At 41.7% G+C, this 19,356-nt stretch overlaps 1 protein-coding gene across 3 annotated transcripts in view; it reads right to left on the reverse strand.

The window, feature by feature from the left end:
- The window catches only part of DOCK8 (dedicator of cytokinesis 8), a gene marked incomplete at its 5' end in the record, with an annotated part of 223,166 nt that overhangs the window by 51,611 nt on the left and 152,199 nt on the right, over positions 1-19,356 (reverse strand). For all 3 annotated transcript variants that reach the window (XM_079707127.1, XM_079707126.1, XM_079707128.1), the window contains 5 exons: positions 1,470-1,609; positions 3,429-3,584; positions 9,959-10,072; positions 12,280-12,429; positions 18,553-18,648. In XM_079707127.1, coding sequence (XP_079563253.1) covers positions 1,470-1,609; positions 3,429-3,584; positions 9,959-10,072; positions 12,280-12,429; positions 18,553-18,648 — 656 coding nt within the window. The remainder of the gene's footprint in view (positions 1-1,469; positions 1,610-3,428; positions 3,585-9,958; positions 10,073-12,279; positions 12,430-18,552; positions 18,649-19,356) is intronic.

Genomic DNA, 19,356 nt, shown 5'->3' on the forward strand with positions numbered 1-19,356 from the left:
TGCATAAGCCTCCTTCTCGGTGCCTTTCAGCATATTTGTCAGGGCACTTTGTGTTGCTGTGGAAATTTATGTTAGCTACAGAGTAGAAAGTTCTATTGAGAAAATTGAGAGGAGTTTAGTTAGGGTTGAGAGAAGACTAAGAAATTGAAGCCTTGGAAAATGAAGCTCTGTAAGGATACACTTGGCACCTGAATTTCTGGAAGGAGGCAGAATTCAGAGCTAAGAACATCAGACTTCCCACAATGACCTGCTGGGCGACAGAGACCTACATTCACTTAGGCAATATCAGTATAGGCAAAGCGCTTAGGACACATTTGTTATTGAAGTTACACTATCTTGTGCTCCTGTAATTGTTTCATACAAGGATGTCCTATTTTTGTCACAAAATTATAAGCACTTCGAGAGAACTTGAGAATTTACAATTAGACAAGAATCTATAACATACAGCCATGCTGCCATTAGTCAGCGTACTCTATTCCAGAAACTTCTTTAGCAGAGGAAGGAAGAATGTAGGCATTGTAGGAGTAGGTTCCCAGGCAGGGAGATGATGTGGTATAGGAGGGTGGGCCCTGAGGAGGGACTCTCAAGACCATGGCTCTAGACTTGGCTCTGCTATGTAACTTTTGGCAAGTTCCTTCAATTCTGTGGGCCTCAGGTGAACACCAAAAGGGCTGAACCTAAATTATTTTCCAATCCTAAGGCTCCTCGGATTTGAGCCCCTGAATGGTGAGCTCTCTGGGGGCAGGGGATTTTGTCTGTTTCGTGCATTGAAATATCTCTGATATATTCCAACACTCAACTATGTCTGCCCCATGGTAGGCATTCAGTAATTGCTGAATGGAATGTGTAGTATTGTGGAAGGCATTGTCTGCTTCTGTCCAGTCAGGTCTGATCCTTTGGGCTTATGGAGCAGAGGAAAAGAAGGAAAGAACAGAAGTCCCAGTTCACTGACTTTAAGTCCAGATATTGCCACGTGCCTATAGGTCATCAGGTTTGTAAGTAGTGGAAGAATGTGTAAGCCCTGGACCCGTGGCATCTCTCTTAGACTGGGAAGGTCTTTTTGCAAGAAACCTAATCTGGACACGGGGCAACTACCTTCTCATCAGTGGCCACTTCCTTTGTTAGCACTGATCCAAATGGCACCTGGCTGCTGTGTGCACACATCACCCAAGGCATGCACTGCTTCTAAGGAGCTCACGAATCAAGCACCCCTGGGAAACCTAGTAGAATTGGAAACTTCCTCTCAAAGGATAGGAGGTTGAAAAGAGCTATTTTATGGTTTCTCTCCCTACCCCATGCCTTTCCACATTCCTATAGCAGCATTTTCTCTAAACGTGGCTGCTTCTACTCTTTGGAACTGGTGAATGGCAGAGATTTTCGCCAAGCAAGAGAGGCTGAACTGCAAACTTCAGTAAGGAGCACCTTTTTTTTTTTTTCTTTGTGTTCCATTATAAATGTCTGAAACATACCCTTCCCCTTCGGCATCCAGGGCGGCGGCCAGCTCGGTAAAGAGAAGCCCAGTGAGGAAGTGCTGCTGGCGGTACTCTGGTGTCAGATCAAACATGCTGGCAATCTTCTGGTCCTGGAAACTGGAGCAGGAGCTGGAGTTCTACAGAAATGCAAGGAGCAGTTCTATGAGTGACAAGAACTGGAATTAAAATCATGATGGCTAGTATTTATTGAGCACATGCTATGGCCAGGCTCTGTAGGCACGATGCAGTGAAGCAGGTACCACTTGTGTCCCCGTGTGACAGATGAAGAAACTGAGACTTAGGGCGTTCACTCTGCTTTCCCAGCAAAGAGGATTAAAATCCTAGGATCACATTTGGACAGGGAAATGGGGATTCTTTCCAGTGCTATGGCTGTGAGCGGGTGATTCTCTGTAACAAACTGCCCCCTTTATTTAAGGCTCCTGTTACACTTCTGAATATGGCTTACATACATTCTCTGAATTTTGCTGGCCTGGAAACCAGAAGCAGCGTCAGGCAGGGAGGTGTCAGATTGACCAGTCCTAGGCAATTCCTGTGTTCTTATCTTGGGGGCATACTTTATATGTCACTAGGAGAATCCAAAATGTCTCTGGAAAGCCTTTCCAGTTTGGTGAGGCTGGGGCAGTCAGAAGGGGAATGTGGGAGAGGACCCAGGGCAGAGCTGGCACGTCTGGAACAGCTGCTTGTCAGTCAGCTCTTTCCCAGCTCACAGGAAGATGGTCATGCAGTGCACATCTGGATCATGTCATTTGGCATGAATAGCTAAGAGTTTTAAAAAATTATTAAGACAAGCCTTCTCCTTTGGGCTAGTATTCAAGGAATATGCATCAGAAAGAAAACCTAAGAAGAAGAAATCTTGCCTGCTGCTCTGAGCTACTGATTTGTTCCCTATAAATGGAATGTGACTATTAAACAGCATTCCTTTAAAGTTTTTCTAGAGGACACTAGTCCCCCGAATCATCAATGGAGGAAAAAAAAAGATTTCCAGAGTCCAGTCATATTGGGAATCACTGCTTATCATACACAGCCTCCCATTTCCTCTCCCACCCCATAGGCATTTATAATTTATATGAACAAGTTAGAGACTCTTGGATGGCCTACTGCAAAGAAACCTGTTAACACGGGGTTTTCAAAATGGATTTGTCTTTGGAATTCTGTATTTGCATAATACCTCTTAACATCCTGTAGAATCTGGGGCCCACCAAACTTAACCTGCAAAATATTGTTCTACAAAAAAAGATTGGCCATGTCAGTCAAAGCCTCATCTCTAAATTTTAATACAAGTGTTACTCTTCTGGGCTGATGAAGAAAAAGACTTGTTAGAAATACACTCTCTATAAAACAGAACACTTGATTAGTTTACAATGAGATCTTTTGAGTGTTTCAAGAGCTAAATTATCTGGAATATGATCCAAGGAGGAATCACCTTGTGCTGAATTCCATTCTAAAGCATAATCAGCAGAAAGTTCTAGGATCGTTCAAAGATATAATATCCATGTTAAAAACCACTACTAGATCATTTGGGAATCAATATAAAGGAAGCTGCCATTTCTTAAATTTTATGGTGTTGAGGTTTAGGAAAAGGGAAGTGAGCAAAGGAGACTGTCAAGCTAGAGTGGAAAGATGCCTGTCAGACAAAGGAAGATTTGTGACTTTTCTATGAATTACATATTTTTCATAGTGCATAGGGACTCCTTGCTCTACTTGGCCTCAGCAGGGATCCTTGGACCTAGGAAGAAAACAATCACATAGCTTGTAAATGATTAGTTAGATGGCACAACTATGGGTAGCATACTTGTGTGTATCTGGATCAACTGATCTGGCTTGAATAGCTCAATTTTTCTTCTAATTAAGAAGACCAATCTTTACAGGAATAAATGACTAAGCTAAGCTATTTCAATGAAATAGCTTAAACAATTTTTTCAGTTAGCCGATTACCTGGGAAGATATGGAGGGACAGGGAGATGCTGGAGCAGTATCAGTATTCATAAAGAAGAGGTTCAGATTGAGGTAATGTTCGTGGCTGCAGAGAATTCTCAGGAACTCTAGCCTCATGGAAATGAGCATTGGAAGGTTGTTGAGCTTGGCTGACAGCTGGGAAGAAAAATGAGAAGAGAAAAGAGGTGTTTAAGGTGAATGGAGTTGAGGTTGACAGACACAAAAATATCCTTTCTCCCCAGATTAAGGCAATCAATCGAATAAAAACAAATGGGACAGGGCAACAGATGGCAAAGTCTGCATTACCGGGAGGCCCAGTAAATTTTCATCCATTACTGTTCCCTTTAATTATTCTAGTCTAACAGCTATCTGAAATGAGGATGCTTACTGCGACTCCCACCCTTGTCAAATTTCTAATACCATGGCAAGCCTGTGTTAAAAATAATCTGGAGGTATGTCTTCAGTGTAACACAATATAATTTCACAAAAATCCCACTGTGTCTGAGAAACTAAATGAAAGGAGTTGACCCTACATGGGGCCACACAAAATTAATGGAATAGGACTGGATGACTTCAATGCCACAAGTGTTCTTTTGTGGTTTCTAATTAAAGGTTCCCCTGGGAAGTTCGCAAACCAGTTCCCTAGATGAAGGCATCAAATTACTTAGAAAAGCATGTAGTCCCTGCATAACAGCCAAGGAGTTTGCCCCAGACTGGGAGAGGAGGAAGTGGAGGAGAAAGAAAGAGAAAGCTGGAAGAGTTTCCAGGAAAAATCTTCCCTTAAACAAACCAACCCTGAAATAAGCAATGAAAAGCTGGCAAAGGTGATAGTCTGGAAGAGATCTCTTGCTTCCCTCAGGTAGGTTGACAATTGAAGGACGGAGACTCTATGGGCTGTGACTCAGAGACAGCTTCTCTTAAGGCAAAGTAAGGAAAGGAGGGTCTTGATGGACCTTCTACCTCTCAATATATCATTATAAATACTCTGCTGCCGCAGCACAGGAAACCAAGCATCTCATCCTTACACATGCCCATGCTTCCTCTTCATGCACTTTAAGAGCAGTTTTATAAACTATACAATTTAAATGAGCACATATTTTCAGCCATTTTAGGAAAAGCCATTGTGTTATGGCATTTTGCCTATAGAATCTATAGTTAGACAGTTACTGGAAACAAATGAATACCATTATGTATTATAGAAAAAACAGAATATACGACTTCTGTGTAAAAACATTTACCAGAACCCGTACTCTTGTCAATGTGCATTACTGGCTGATTTTGGACCAATGGGGACACCAGCAAATTGAACTGATTAGAACTTGGTCTTATGCCCATCACTTAATGGCCACTCACAAAGTTGTTGGGTCAAGCCAGCTAATAGAATTTGAAAGCACAAGATTTTTTTTTTTTAACATTTGCATAAGCCTGTTTTAGATCTTTTATTTAAATTACTTTTTTTAAAAAACATCTTTATTGGAGTATAATTGCTTTATAATGGTCTGTTTCTGCTGTATAACGAAGTGAGTCAGCTATACATATACATACATCCCCATATCTCCTCCCTCTTGTGTCTCCCTCCCACCCTCCCTATCCCACCCCTCTAGGTGGACACAAAGCACTGAGCTGATCTCCCTGGGCTATGTGGCTGCTTCCCACTAGCTATCTATTTTACATTTGGTAGTGTATATATGTCCATGCCACTCTCTCACTTTGTCCCAGCTTACCCTTCCCCCTCCCCATGTCCTCAAGTCCATTCTCTATGTCTGCGTCTTTATTCTGTCCTGCTCCTAGGTTCTTCAGAACCCTTTTTTTTTTTTAGATTCCATATATATGTGTTAGCATATGGTATTTGTTTTTCTCTTTCTGACTTATTTCACTCTGTAGGACAGACTCTAGGTCCATCCATCTCACTACAAATAACTCAATTTCGTTTCTTTTTATGGCTGAGTAATATCCCATTGTATATATGTGCCACATCTTCTTTATCCATTCGTCCGTCGATGGACACTTAGGTTGCTTCCATGTCCTGGCTATTGTAAACAGAGCTGCAGTGAACATTGTGGTACATGTATCTTTTGAACTATGGTTTTCTCAGGGTATATTGCCAGTAGTGGGATTGCTGGGTCATATGGTAGTTCTATTTTTAGTTTTTTGAGGAACCTCCATACTGTTCTCCACAGTGGCTATATCAATTTACACTCCCACCAACAGTGCAAGAGGGTTCCCTTTTCTCCACACCCTCTCCAGCATTTATTGTTTGTAGATTTTTTGATGATGGTCATTCTGACTGGTGTGAGGTGATACCTCATTGTAGTTTTGATTTGCATTTCTAAAATGACTAGTGATGTTGAGCATCCTTTCATGTGTTTGTTGGCAATCTATATATCTGCTTTGGAGAAATGTCTATTTAGGTCTTCTGCCGATTTCTGGATTGGGTTGTTTGTTTTTTTGATATTGAGCTGCATAAGCTGCTTGTATATTTTGGAGATTAATCCTTTGTCAGTTGCTTCGTTTGCAAATATTTTCTCCCATTCTGAGGGTTGTCTTTTTGTCTTGTTCATGGTTTCCTTTACTGTGCAAAAGCTTTTAACTTTCATTAGGTCCCATTTGTTTATTTTTGTTTTTACTTCCATTTCTCTAGGAGGTGGGTCTAAAAGGATCTTGCTGTGCTTTATGTCATAGAGTGTTCTGTCTATGCTTTTCTCTAAGAGTTTTATAGTGTCTGGCCTTACATTTACATCTTTAATCCATTTTGAGTTTATTTTTGTGTATGGTGTTAAAGAATGCTCTAATTTTATTCTTTTACATGTAGTTGTCCAGTTTTTCCAGCACCACTTATTGAAGAGGCTGTCTTTTCTCCATTGTATATTCTTGCCTCCTTTATCAAAGATAATGTGATCATATGTACATGGGTTTATCTCTGGGCTTTCTATCCTGTTTCTATCCATTGATCTATATTTCTGTTTTTGTGCCAGTACCATACTGTCTTGATGACTGTATCTTTGTAGTATAGTCTGAAGTCAGAGAGCCTGATTCCCACAGCTCCATTTTCCTTTCTCAAGATTGCTTTGGCTATTCGGGGTCTTTTGTGTTTCCATACAAATTGTGAAAGTTTTTGTTCTAGTTCTGTGAAAAATGCCATTGGTAGTTTGAGAGGGATTGCACTGAATCTGTAGATTACTTTGGGCAGTATAGTCATTTTCACAATGTTGATTCTTCCAATCCAAGAACATGGTATATCTCTCCATCTGTATCATCTATAATTTCTTTCATCAGTGTCTTATAGTTTTCTGCATACAGGTCTTTTGTCTCCTTAGGTAGGTTTATTCCTAGGTGTGTTATTCATTTTGTTGCTATGGTAAATGGGAGTGTTTCCTTAATTTCACTTTCAGATTTTTCATCATTAGTGTATAGGAATGCAAGAGACTTCTGTGCATTAATTTTGTATCCTGCTACTTTACCAAATTCATTGATTAGCTCTAGTAGTTTTCTTGTAGCATCTTTAGGATTCTCTATGTATAGTATCATGTCATCTGCAAACAGTGACAGTTTTACTTCTTCTTTTCTGATTTGGATTCCTTTTATTTCTTTTGCTTCTTTGATTGCTGTGGCTAAAACTTCCAAAACTATGTTGAATAATAGTGGTGAGAGTAGGCAACCTTGTCTTATTCCTGATCTTAGTGGAAATGGTTTCAGTTTTTCACCATTGAGAATGATGTTGGCTGTGGGTTTGTCATATATGGCCTTTATTATGTTGAGGTAAGTTCCTTCTATTCCTACTTTCTGGAGGGTTTTTATCATAAATGGGTGTTGAATTTTGTCAAAAGCTTTTTCTGCATCTATTGAGATGATCATATGGTTTTTAGTCTTCAGTTTGTTAATGTGGTGTATCGCATTGATTGATTTGCGAATATTGAAGAATCCTTGCATTCCTGGGATAAACCCCACTTGATCATGGTGTATGACCCTTCTAATGTGCTGCTGGATTGTTTGCTAGAATTTTGTTGAGGATTTTTGCATCTATGTTCATCAGTTATATTGGTCTGTAGTTTTCTTTTTTTGTGACATCTCTGTCTGGTTTTGGTATCAGGGTGATGGTGGCCTCGTAGAATGAGTTTGGGAGTGTTCCTCTCTCTGCTATATTTTGGAAGAGTTTGAGAAGGAGTGGTGTTAGTTCTTCTCTAAATGTTTGATAGAATTTGCCTGTAAAGCCATCTGGTCCTGGGCTGTTGTTTGTTGGAAGATTTCTAATCACAGTTTCAATTTCAGTGCTTGTGACTGGTCTGTTTATATTTTCTAAGAAAGCAAAGATATTTGCATTTGAAAGAAGACCACATTGTGGCCATCTTTCATAGATCCCTTGAAACTTCCATGAAGACGGAAATTTCAAAAATAATTTTAGCAATGTTTAGGAAAGAGTAAAGTGCCATTCCCAAAACATCCTTTGCAAAGGTCAGGACCCAAAGCAGTAGCCTCAGTGGCCCAGTTTTCACAAGGATCTTGCTAAGTCAGTTTAGCCAGAATCCCTCACCCTTGATATCTGATCACTCTTGGGATCTGACCAAATTCCTCATCCCTCACCATCCCCCAGGTGGTATATGATCACCTGGCCTGCCTTCAGCAAAATCCTGTTAGGTTAGTTTGGCCAGAATTCTTCCTTTACCCCTGATGTTTCCTCTTAGTAATTTTTCATCCACTGACTATTCCTACCCTGCTCCTTGGCTATAAATTGGCATTTTTCCTGTTGTATTCAGAGTTGAACACAATCTCTCTCCCCTACTGAAAAACTGTGGTGCAGTGGTCCCTGCACCTATCACGATGGTCCTGAATAAAGTCTGCCTTACAGTTTACCACGTGTTATGCATAAATTTTTTCTTTAACAGAGGCTAATCCTGGGCTTATAGTGGTGTTCCAGTATCTCCTTTCCATATATTCAACTTCAAGTTTTGAAAAACGTATTAATTTACATTTGCAATTCATCCAGCGACCTGCCATCCTAAACACCTGAGAGGGATGGCAAAGAGAAATGGCACATTCCTCCACCACTCCAATCTGGTGGGATAGGGACAGAAGATCAATGCAGGGTCAGGAGGTCAGGCTGCACCAGATGTTGGTGCTCTGGGACTTCTGATGTTTCCTTAGGATTCGCTTTTTATAAGTCATCTTCCGTATTAGGAGTCTCTTTAGAATAGTCATGGTCTTTTTACTGGGAAGGGGAGATCCTTTTATTTTACAGATGAGGAAATGAGACCCATAGAAATGTAATGACTTATCTAAGGTACAGAGTAATTAACCTACTGTACCTCGAGTTAGGTAGCCATGGCTCTTTCTTCCCTGGAGAAGTTACATAACTCCTCTAAATTTCAGCCTTATAATCTGCAAAATGTTGACAATGACACCTTGCAAGGATCAAATGATACAATTTCTATAAAGTGCTTAACACAGTGCTTTGTCCGGGGGTGGAAGAAACCAGGGGTGGTGACAGTGATGGTGATGGTGGAGGTGGTGGGTGGTGATACTGGTGGCAGTGAAGACAGTGGTGGCGGGTAGTGATGTTAGTGGCAAGGATAGTAGTGGTGGTCCTAAAGTAGGAATATGGAAGGAAAGGAGCAGCAGCAATAATAGCTGCTACTTACATTTCTATTGTTGGGATAGTTTGAGGAGGATAGAGAACAAAAGAAGAATTCCATTTGAAAAATCTGGGGCACTGAGAAGATGCTCCTGGATTATAAAATATGGTCGGCCCTCTGTATCCACAGTTTCTGTATCCATGGGTACAACCAACTGAGAATTGAAAACTATTCAGAAAAAAAAATTCCAGCAATTTCCAAAAAGTAAACCTTGAATTTGTACTGGCAACTAGTTAGATAACATTTACATTATACTTGATATTATAAGTAATCCAGAGATGATTTAAAGTATGTGGGAGGATGTATGTAAATTATTTGCAAATACTATGCTATTTTATAGAAGGGACTTGAGCATCCATGAATTTTGGTATCCTTGGGGGAGCTGGGGAGGGGTCTTGGAACTAATCCTCTACAGATACACCAGAGGACAGTATTTGCTTCATGCCAGGTCAAATTCAGTCTCTTTGATTTTACCAGGGTTCTTTAATGTCAGAATTTCACACCTACAATTTAATTAATTACCCTGATATGAGAAAAGAGACCTCATATTTTCAATTCTGTACCTGGTCAAAGACTGAATGCTACAGTCATGTAATTTCTGTTAGATGTTAAATTGAAGAAAGCAGCTCATATCACTAACAAATTTCAATTCCCATAGGTTAACTTGTTGGCTCTTCTGTGCTGGGTTGGTAAATGCTTCAGGAATCCACACAAACCAGTGTGTCTACAGACGTCCATGGCACAAAACAAATGACTTGAAGAATATACCACAAAACCCAGAATGTTCAAGAGTCAAGTTGTCTAACTTGGCAATGAACAAAAGAACATGCCACGGCAATGAGCATCACATCAGATGGGAAGGAACCAGAACAACAGGGCTGGGTCTGAGGGAACACTCACCTGGTTGCAATAATGTTTGATGAGGTTAAACACAAAGCCACGATCCATGAGTGAGAGGAGGTCATACAAGAAGAAAGCCAGGCTGATGTTGATCTTTTCCGCCTGTTCAATTTCCTTAAAAACAAACATACAAACACCCACATCATTTGGTGGTAAACCCTGGTCATAAACTCCCAGGTCTCTGATGGGAAAGTTGGGAGAGGCAGGTCCTATGTTTTTAGCCAGTGTCCCTCTGGAAGTTACTGAGCAAAGCAGGTAACCCTGCAAAAGTATAGCAAATATAATTTAGAACTTAATTGATGCCATGAGTGTTGAATGAAGTAATTCCTTATCTACTGTTAATATTTAGATACATTTCCTTCTAGGCTTTTTTTCCTACGTGCATATTTATTTGTATATAATTGAGCTCATTCTCTATCTACAACAGGGTCCTGAATTTATTCATTCAACATTATACTATGAACATTTTCCCACATTCTGGTTTCTCATATTTCTTATATTTCTTTATATTGCTCTACTATAATTTATTCAATTCTGGTAACTACTGTTTTGGCAAAAGTAACTTGAAATGTATTCACTATCTTCAATGAGATAGACTCTTAATTTGTAAGGACTGTCGCAGAAAATCTAATCAAGATAAAAGAACCAGTTTTTACTTAAGGATTTTTTTTTTTTTTTGCGGTACACGGGCCTCTCACTGTTGTGGCCTCTCCTGTTGCAGAGCACAGGCTCCAGAGGCGCAGGCTCAGCGGCCATGGCTCACGGGCCCAGCCGCTCCATGGCATGTGGGATCTTCCCGGACCGGGGCACGAACCCATGTCCCCTGCATCGGCAGGCAGACTCTCAAACACTGCACCACCAGGGAAGCCCAGGATTTTTTTTTTCTCCAATTAGACAGCATTCTCAGCCTAAGAGAGGTCAGAGTCATACAAGGTAAACTCTTGCATGAATTGAGGCCATGGTTTTGTTTGTATTACTTCTCAGTGCTCATATTTATGAGGGATTTTCACAGCACTTCAGAGCAATTGGGGATTCACTTTTTCATGTTTATGTCCTTTATTCTCAGAATTATAATTTGCTCTGACACTATTGAAAATATGATTTTAAAATATTTTCCTCTTGTTATCATGTACAGTTTGCAAATTCAGGCCAAGCTGACCAGCCACTGGCATGGATGGAGACTTGGTAGTTTCCACAGTTACCATGGAGTGGCAAGTCCTCATGCTTTTAGCATCCTCCACATGGACCACTCCTTAAGAAACTGAATATTCTGGGCTTGGAATCTTCAGTCTTGACTTTGCTGCTAGCTGTGTGACTTTTGGAAAATGTATCAACCTCACTGTGCCTCATTTTTCATGCCTGCCAAAATGGAGACACCATTGCTGCTCTCACAAAGTTTGCCGTAAGAAATAACCAAATGGAAATTTCTTCTCCTTAGTACAGGAGAAGTATGCTACCTGTAGTATTTGTGTGCTACCATACAAATACTTCTCCTGAGTGTTTGTATGGTAGCATACAAATTCTTCATAATGATAAAGGTATTAATAATGATCACTGCTGCTTCAAATTTTATAGAATTTTAAATTCTGCTTCAAATTTTAGAATTTTGTTTTATTTCATTTTACATATTTTTTTACTTTCTACTTTGAAATAATTTCAAACTTAAGGAAAAGGTGCAAGAATAGTAAAAAGAACTCCTTTAACTAGACGCATCAATACTTGACATTTTGCTACATTTGCTTTATCATTCTCTCTGCATATACAATTTTTTTTCTGAACCATTTGAGAGTAGGTTGCAAATATCATGCCCATTTACCTCATAATACTTCAGGGTATATTTCCTAAGAATAAGAATATTATCTCTCGTAGCTACATTGATACAACAGTTTAAACTATTGCAATTCCATATTGTAATTTCTTTTTTTTTTTTACATCTTTATTGGATATAATTGCTTTACAATGGTGTGTTATTTTCTGCTTTATAACAAAGTGAATCAGTTATACATACACATATATCCCCATATCTCCTCCCTCTTGCGTCTCCCTCCCTCCCACCCTCCCTATCCCACCCATCCAGGTGGTCACAAAGCACCGAGCTGACCTCCCTGTGCTATGCGGCATATTGTAATTTCTTGCTAGCAGTCCCCAGCCCCACCCCAGGGTCCTGTCCAGTATAACATACTGCATTTAGTTGTTATGCAGTATGTTAGTTACATTTTAATTACTGTTTTAAGATGATGCTTATTTTTCTTTGATTATGAAAATAACATATGCCCAAGGTAAAAAATTTCAGAAAGTAAAGAGTAAAATGACACAGTTACCCTCTGAGGTTTTACTAAAAGAGCTGCAATCTCCGAGGTGACCACATTAACAATAGTAGTTATGTCATCTTTGAAACGGTCGGAAAAACGAGTCCTCCGAAAATTGTCCCGTTTGTCCATGTTGTGTACATACTGGGCCATGCTTTTCACCTGCAGAGAAGATAGGGGAAATGTCAATGTGGAAACTGGTGACCTGCTTGTACACTGTGGAAAAGGGGAAAAGCCTGGAAGAAAAGCTCATTAACAATGGACTTTCTAACACTCTATCTGTGCTGCTGGTTGCCCAAGCAGGCTCTGATCTGAAAAATGCTCCTGACACCCGGATGGTTACCATGGTGGCAGGAGGTGGGAAGGGTGCCCCCTTCTTGACCCCAAGTCAAGGGGCTCCCTTTTTGCTGCTGACAAAGCCAGGGAGCTTAATTCTTTAGCTGTGGTGTCACAAGACTCCCTTTCTCTCAACTGGGAAGGCAGACCTAGACTGGGCCCCTAGGGCCACTGAGGCACCACCCTATCATGGCACACAACATATTCAAGAAAGAGGAAGTGTTTATGAGACTGTTTTTGATGTGAACTGAAGTAATTTCTGTCTCTGAAACTACAGTAAGGAGAAGAAGAGAGAAATGGTAATCTTATGTCAAGTTTCCAGTTGAACAGGAGAACAGTTTTTCCAGAAGCAATTCTATAGTATGCTAGCTGGAAACTTAACCACTGCTTGGAACATTACCTCTAGGAGAAATTATGTTCTGAGTTTTATACGACTAGCTTGCTAAATATACATATATATGTATACATTTATATTATATAATTATATATTTAAAATACATATTTAATGTATATGTAGTTTAAATAAAAACCTGTATATCAATCAGTGATTCTCTGTATTATGACTAGTACAATACCAGCTCAATGCTTACCACAATTTTAAGTCAAAATCATGCTTATTTTTTGGACTTCTTCCTGGCCCAGGAGATTATGGGTCAATACACCCCCTTTTGATACAGCCTGAGGTTGCATCTTGTTGGAAGCTGCCCAGAGCTAGTAGGAACAGTCTGACGGGAAAGGCTGGAAGAGGCTGGGTGGTCAGGTGCCTACCTTTTCCATAAATGTCTCCACACTAGTCTGAGAGTCACTGCATAAAGAAATGGCCCTAGAACTTAAACCACCCACACTGGCCTGAAGGTGACCCACTAGGTCAGGGCTGGACGAAGAGGGGACAAAGACAGTGTATGGGAAAATGACTTTCACTCCCAAGAGCACTAACAGCAGACTTCTGTTTCTAAGAATGCAGGGGTGGCAATATTTTTAGCACTGAGATAAACAGAGATTAACAAGAACAAAACAAAACACAGAAGAGGTAACTTAAGGAGTGAAAACATACAGATAGGTAAATGTGTTTTCTGTGTTCAGATAATGCCATAGCCAGTTTGGGGAAGACCTAAGAACATAAAATCCTGAAGCCCAGGGTAAGAACCACAGTTTCTCTTCACAGTAGAGTCCTTCTTGGCTCAGGACACACTAAAGTGTCTGTACCCCACAGAGTCACATGTACTTGATGGAAGACCTGAATGAGAGGTGGGAACTGGACCCAATATTTGTCTGACAAAATGCCTCTCTCACTATGATCCTAACAAAGGACCGAGGAAGACGAGGCCCCTTTGTTTAGAGCTACCTGCTCCTGACTCCCTGCTGCCTAAGCCACTCCAGCACTGGGCTTTTAGAACTCACTGCTGTGTTCAGCTCCTGCCTGCTGAGTTTGGCCATCCTACAAACAAATAGATAATCCTCACAATACCATACTTCCAACAATTGGCCTCTTGCCAGACTGTCAGCTACTTGCCAACTACTATGTTCTTTGCATCTCAAGAGAGGAACACCCAGTAGAAATAGTAGTGGAGACTTGGCCCGTTATTTGTAGTGTGGGATAAGGCAGGAAAATATTTTCCTCCATATTGGCCTCTGTGACCCATTCAAAGCTGGGATACCAAGAACCCCTTGGTGTAGAACTTCAAGTCCTGGGTAAACTGGGTCACCATTTACCTCTGGATCCCCAAAGTCTGGCTCAGCAGTTTCTAGAAGCATGGGAATTTATTCATTAGCAAGTGTGAAATCTGCCCAAGGATTGTGTTCAACAGCTCTGATGCCAAAGTGGTTATTCATTAGCACGTGGGCATTAATACAACTAAAGGGTGTTAAATTGCCCAGGTTGTTGGCTAAGCCCAAGGAGGCTGTCACTCCTTTCTCCTCAAGTTTCTTGGGAAAAAAACTGTTTTGGTTTTGCAACAACTTCCTAGGCATCTGTAAGGCAAATGCAAAAGCAATGCATGGAGGACTGGGTGTCCTGTCTGGGTCCAAGATCGGTTTCCTTGCAAAGTTCTGGCTGGGGCTGATAGTTTCCATTTGCCTCCAAATGCAAACTCCAGCTCCCTTTCTTGCCCTTCTCCATCTATCTCCGAGCCCTGGGAAGCTGATCCCTATAGACTACATCATTCAGGACTCCTTGAACTTAGGCCTCTGGTTGGACCTGGCAAATGGGAGGCACCATCAGGGGACCAGTGGGTGGAAGAAGAGTGGTGCAGGTACACATCCACTCCACTGCCCTCATCCCTGTGCAGCATGCTTCTGGCAGTGGCAGTGTTTCTCTAAGATGCCAGCTCCTTGTCATGTGGACCCTCTTCTCTGGCTCAGCTTTCTCTTGCCCCCAGTTACACTATTCCATACCCTTGTTTCTTTAGAGCTAGGAGAGAGAAATGCTTCCAGCACCTTCTGCTCCCAACCCTTATCTGTTCCTGTAACCTGGCACATACCCTGGGCAAAGTCCCTTTGATAAATGCTTTTCAGTTAACCCTTTTGAGCAATGCCAATGCTGTCCTGCGAGGAGCCTGACAGACTTAGTTATAACCTGCAGGGCCCTGGGCGACTGGGTAGTCAGTATCCTGGGTGATCTGCATGTTGACCAACCCCCTCCAAGCACTCGTATCAGTAGGACTTTCTTTCCAGCTTCTGCGTCTGTTTACCATAAAGGACTCCTAGAGGAAGGAGGGCTATCAGCTTTAGCTTTTGCTTTCTTCCCTGAGCCTACTGAGTCCTAGTAAATAAATGTGCAAGATCAACAGCAATTTTCACCTGTTCCATGGTTCTCAGATCCCTGCAGTTAGGGGCACTGAAATGGTACTGATGAAGTCTTTGGCAGACCTGGAGACTTCTTACAGCCTCCACCCTTCCTCCAACCCCATCTGTAAACTGGGGATGATGGAAAGCTCCTGACTGAGGGTCGTCTGAGGATTCAACCAGATGATGCTTACAATGCTTACAAGGGTGCCTAGCGTGTATATCGATGCTCAACACATTTTAGGTGTTATTATTTTTCCTTCCTTGGGGATGCCAGCTGTCACTGGTATTATATGAAGGACAGAGTATCATTACATTTGCAGAGAATGCAAACTTGCTTTTGAAAGAGAGCTCTAAGATGCCACGAGGAGCCATTTAGGGCTAGCAATGCTGAGTTCATGCCTACTGAGAATGGGATAGTGATTGCAGCACTCCATTAAAGCTGACTTCGGAATACAAAGGTTTTGCAGGTTGTTAATACGTTAGGCTAAGAAAATGTTTTGTCACGTTAAGCTTCCAAGGAGAAGCAAAATGGCAGAGGAACAGAATTTGGACTAGAGCATTGCGGAACTGAGGCCCTGCCCCTCCCTGGCTGAGAGGACTGGGCAAACCCCTACTTAGCTTCAGGGTCCTGTGTTTGCACCAGGGATAACTGCTCATGATAGAGCTTATAATACATAGCCACTAAATAACATCTAAAGGGCCTCCCTGGTGGCGCAGTGGTTGAGAGTCCGCCTGCTGATGCAGGGGATACGGGTTCGTGCCCCGGTCTGGGAGGATCCCATATGCCGCGGAGCGGCTGGGCCCGTGAGCCATGGCCGCTGAGCCTGCGCGTCCGGAGCCTGTGCTCCGCAACGGGAGAGGCCACGACAGTGAGAGGCCCGCGTACCGCAAAAAAAAAAATAAATAAAAAATAAAAAAAATAAAAAAAAATAACATCTAAGAATGATTAGGTGAAGTGTGTGCATATGTGTGCATGTGTGTGAGTAAATGACATGAAACATCTTTGAACTGAGATACTGCTTTCCTTTGGGACTCTCTTCTAAGAGATTCCACAATGTCAAAGTGAGTTTTTGCATCATGTCTTTTAAAATTTGCAACATGGCAGATCAACTCAGTTGAAGATTATTTGTATAAATTATCTATAGATGGATTACCACCTGAGTAAATCTTCTTTATGGAGAAACTTGATGGTGGTAGGATGGGCACATAGAAACAGGATGTACTGGACACACAGTGGTGGTTTTGATCCTCCTCTTGCCTCAAGACAGAGTTTATGGCCAGCCTCTTCCTGCTAGATTGCAAAGCTCATGTCTTACTGCCAATGCAGTTGCTCCAAGACTTGTGAGCTGCAGCCACCCACCTGAATCAGCTTGTCTTTTAGAATGCAAACTCCTGGTGCTGGCTGCATATAGAGACCCTTAGCTCTGTTCGGGCCTCACAGAGCAGAGGTGTTGTGGACTAGTGGATCTTCAGCATGCTTGGAGGGCACCTGGGCAGACAGGTTCATGCACCGCCAGCTTCCCCCTCCTCATTACACTCAGTATTCTAGGGAGGGGCTCCAGATCTGCTTTATTCTCACTAAGCACCCTAGGTGATTCTGCTGCAGGCATCTGGGACTGTGTTTGGAAAAGACATCTCGCTAGCAATACCTTTCTCATACGACGGGTGGGAACTTGGTGAAACTCTAAGGGATTTGCAACCTGGATGTGCTTCTGTGGCATGGGCCTCACTTCTTTTTAACTCTGTTGCACACTACTTCCCATTTCCTCCCCAATGTATGTTTTATTTTTGTTTCCTTTGACCCTCTTGTCCTCTATGTCTTATTGTTCAGCATTGTTCTCTTTTACTTGGGCTTGAACTTACATACATAAACTAGAGCTCAGGTGAAAATCCTACCATCTCTCTCAAAAAAAAATTATCCACTTTAACAGTGTCACAGAGGAAAGAACCCAGTCAATATAAAGCTAACTCTATCACTAAATCTCAATCCACTATTTATCCTCTGGATTGTTTGTATGTGCATTTTTATATAGTTAGTTTCTGTGCTTTCATACCTTTTTCATTTAACCTCATTTCACAATGCATCTCAATTTATCAACATTGACAAAATGCTTATTCTAGTGGCTTTGTGGCAAAATCCTTTCACTTCTAGTATAAAATAGGTATTACTATTATTCTCTTTATTTTTAAATTAAAGACTATGCTGTACCTTTTGCTTTTCTGCTAGAGAACAGATAGAAGTTGCAGGTAAACAGTTTTACAAGTTTCATTTTCCCCCCAACAAATATTAGTTGGTGCTTGTATGATGCCAAGCCATGTTCTGGGGCTAGAGATAAGATAATGAAGAAGATAGACCCCAATCCTAGAAATCCAATAGGCAAAAGAGAAAAACAATTACAAATTGTGATAAGTGCTAGGAAGGAAATAAAGAGGGTGTTTAAAAGGAGAGGAATAGAGTGGAAGACATATTATGGTATAAGGTGGTCAGAAAAGGACTCTCAGAAGTGGCGACATTAAAGCTGAAACCTAAAGAGAAGAACTCCCGAAGTGTGTATGTATGTGGGGGGCATGAAAGGTACGGACAGGGGAAAGAATCTTAAGACGGCTCTGAGGTTGAAAAGGTCTCAGCATCTTCAAAGGACCAAACTGGAAACAATGTGGCTGAATGAGGGGGGGGAATAGGGTCTAAGATAAAGTTAGAGATGAAGGGAAACAGAATCATCCAAGGGCTTTTTAGGCCATGAGAAAAATGTGTGCTTTATTTCCAGTACACTGAAAATCACTGAAAGGTTTTAAAGAGGGGAGTGTCATTATCTGCTTAATTTTGAGTTGCCCTGTGCAGATTGGATGGGCAGAAGGCACAAATGAATGCAGGTGGGCAAAGAGGAAGCGAATGCAGACATGATGGCAGCTTGACTAGGCGAGGAGCAGTGAAGGTTGGTGAGAAGCGGCAGGTGGAAGTAGGTTTTCAAGGTGGAATCAGTAAGATTTGGTGGAAGATGGATGAAGGGGTGAGGGAGAGTTAAAACTGAAGGAACGGTCCCAGGTTTTCTGCAGGAGCAATTCAGTAGATAAGATGTCAGTTCCTACTATGGGAAACCTCACTGCCCGTCTGCTTTTCGTGCCCTATTGAGCACAGATATAAACATGCAAGAATCTCACCAGAAGCTCAAAGAAGAACCAGGAGTACTTGAAGACTGTTTCTTTCACCATTCCAGTGCTGACCACCATCTGCAGGGCAAGCTCCTCATGGAAATGCTGGACAAACACAAAAACATTACACTTACGTAATGATGGTCTGTACTAGGTGCTTTATTCGCCAATCCCACTTTTCTTTTTTCCCAATTGTAATAGCTTGTTAGTATGTGTCCTAGATGTCTTAGACCACAATGGATGGCAGAGTCAATGCTGACATAATCTGAGACTGGAAGGCCTTTTAAGTAGGTAGGAGAAGGCTGTGTGGATCCCAAATCCCCAGAGCCATACAAACACAGGCAGGAGTTTCGAGGGAGGAAGGGGGCACAGCAGGAGTGTATTTTTAATCCTTTCTTGAAAAGAAAAGGCAGTAGAGCATTCTGAGTCACTGGAAACCTGTGCACATGGGGCTTCTAAACCTTACTGGAGAGCTGGGTTTGAAGGAATGGCCTCGGCAGGGGAGTGAAGCTAATACATTCTATGGGGGAAGCATTCCTGGGTAGCGGTCAGAACTGAGACTCTGTTCTTTTCCTTCCAGGCCCCACTGTAAACCCTCTGTGTGACCATGTGTAAGCTGTTCCTCCCCTTACCCTCCATGTTCTCATCTATAAACTCAGTTGGTAGCAGTGGTTCTCAAACTTGAATGTGTGTCAGAATCCCTTGGAGAGCTTGTTAAGAAACAGATTGCTGAGCCCACCTCCAGAGTTTCAGATGCAGTAGGTCTGGGGTGGGGCCTGAGAATTTGCATCTCTAACAAGTTCCCGGGTGATG

Source organism: Hyperoodon ampullatus (genome assembly GCF_949752795.1).
Source record: "Hyperoodon ampullatus genome assembly, chromosome: 6".
NCBI lineage: Eukaryota > Metazoa > Chordata > Mammalia > Artiodactyla > Ziphiidae > Hyperoodon > Hyperoodon ampullatus.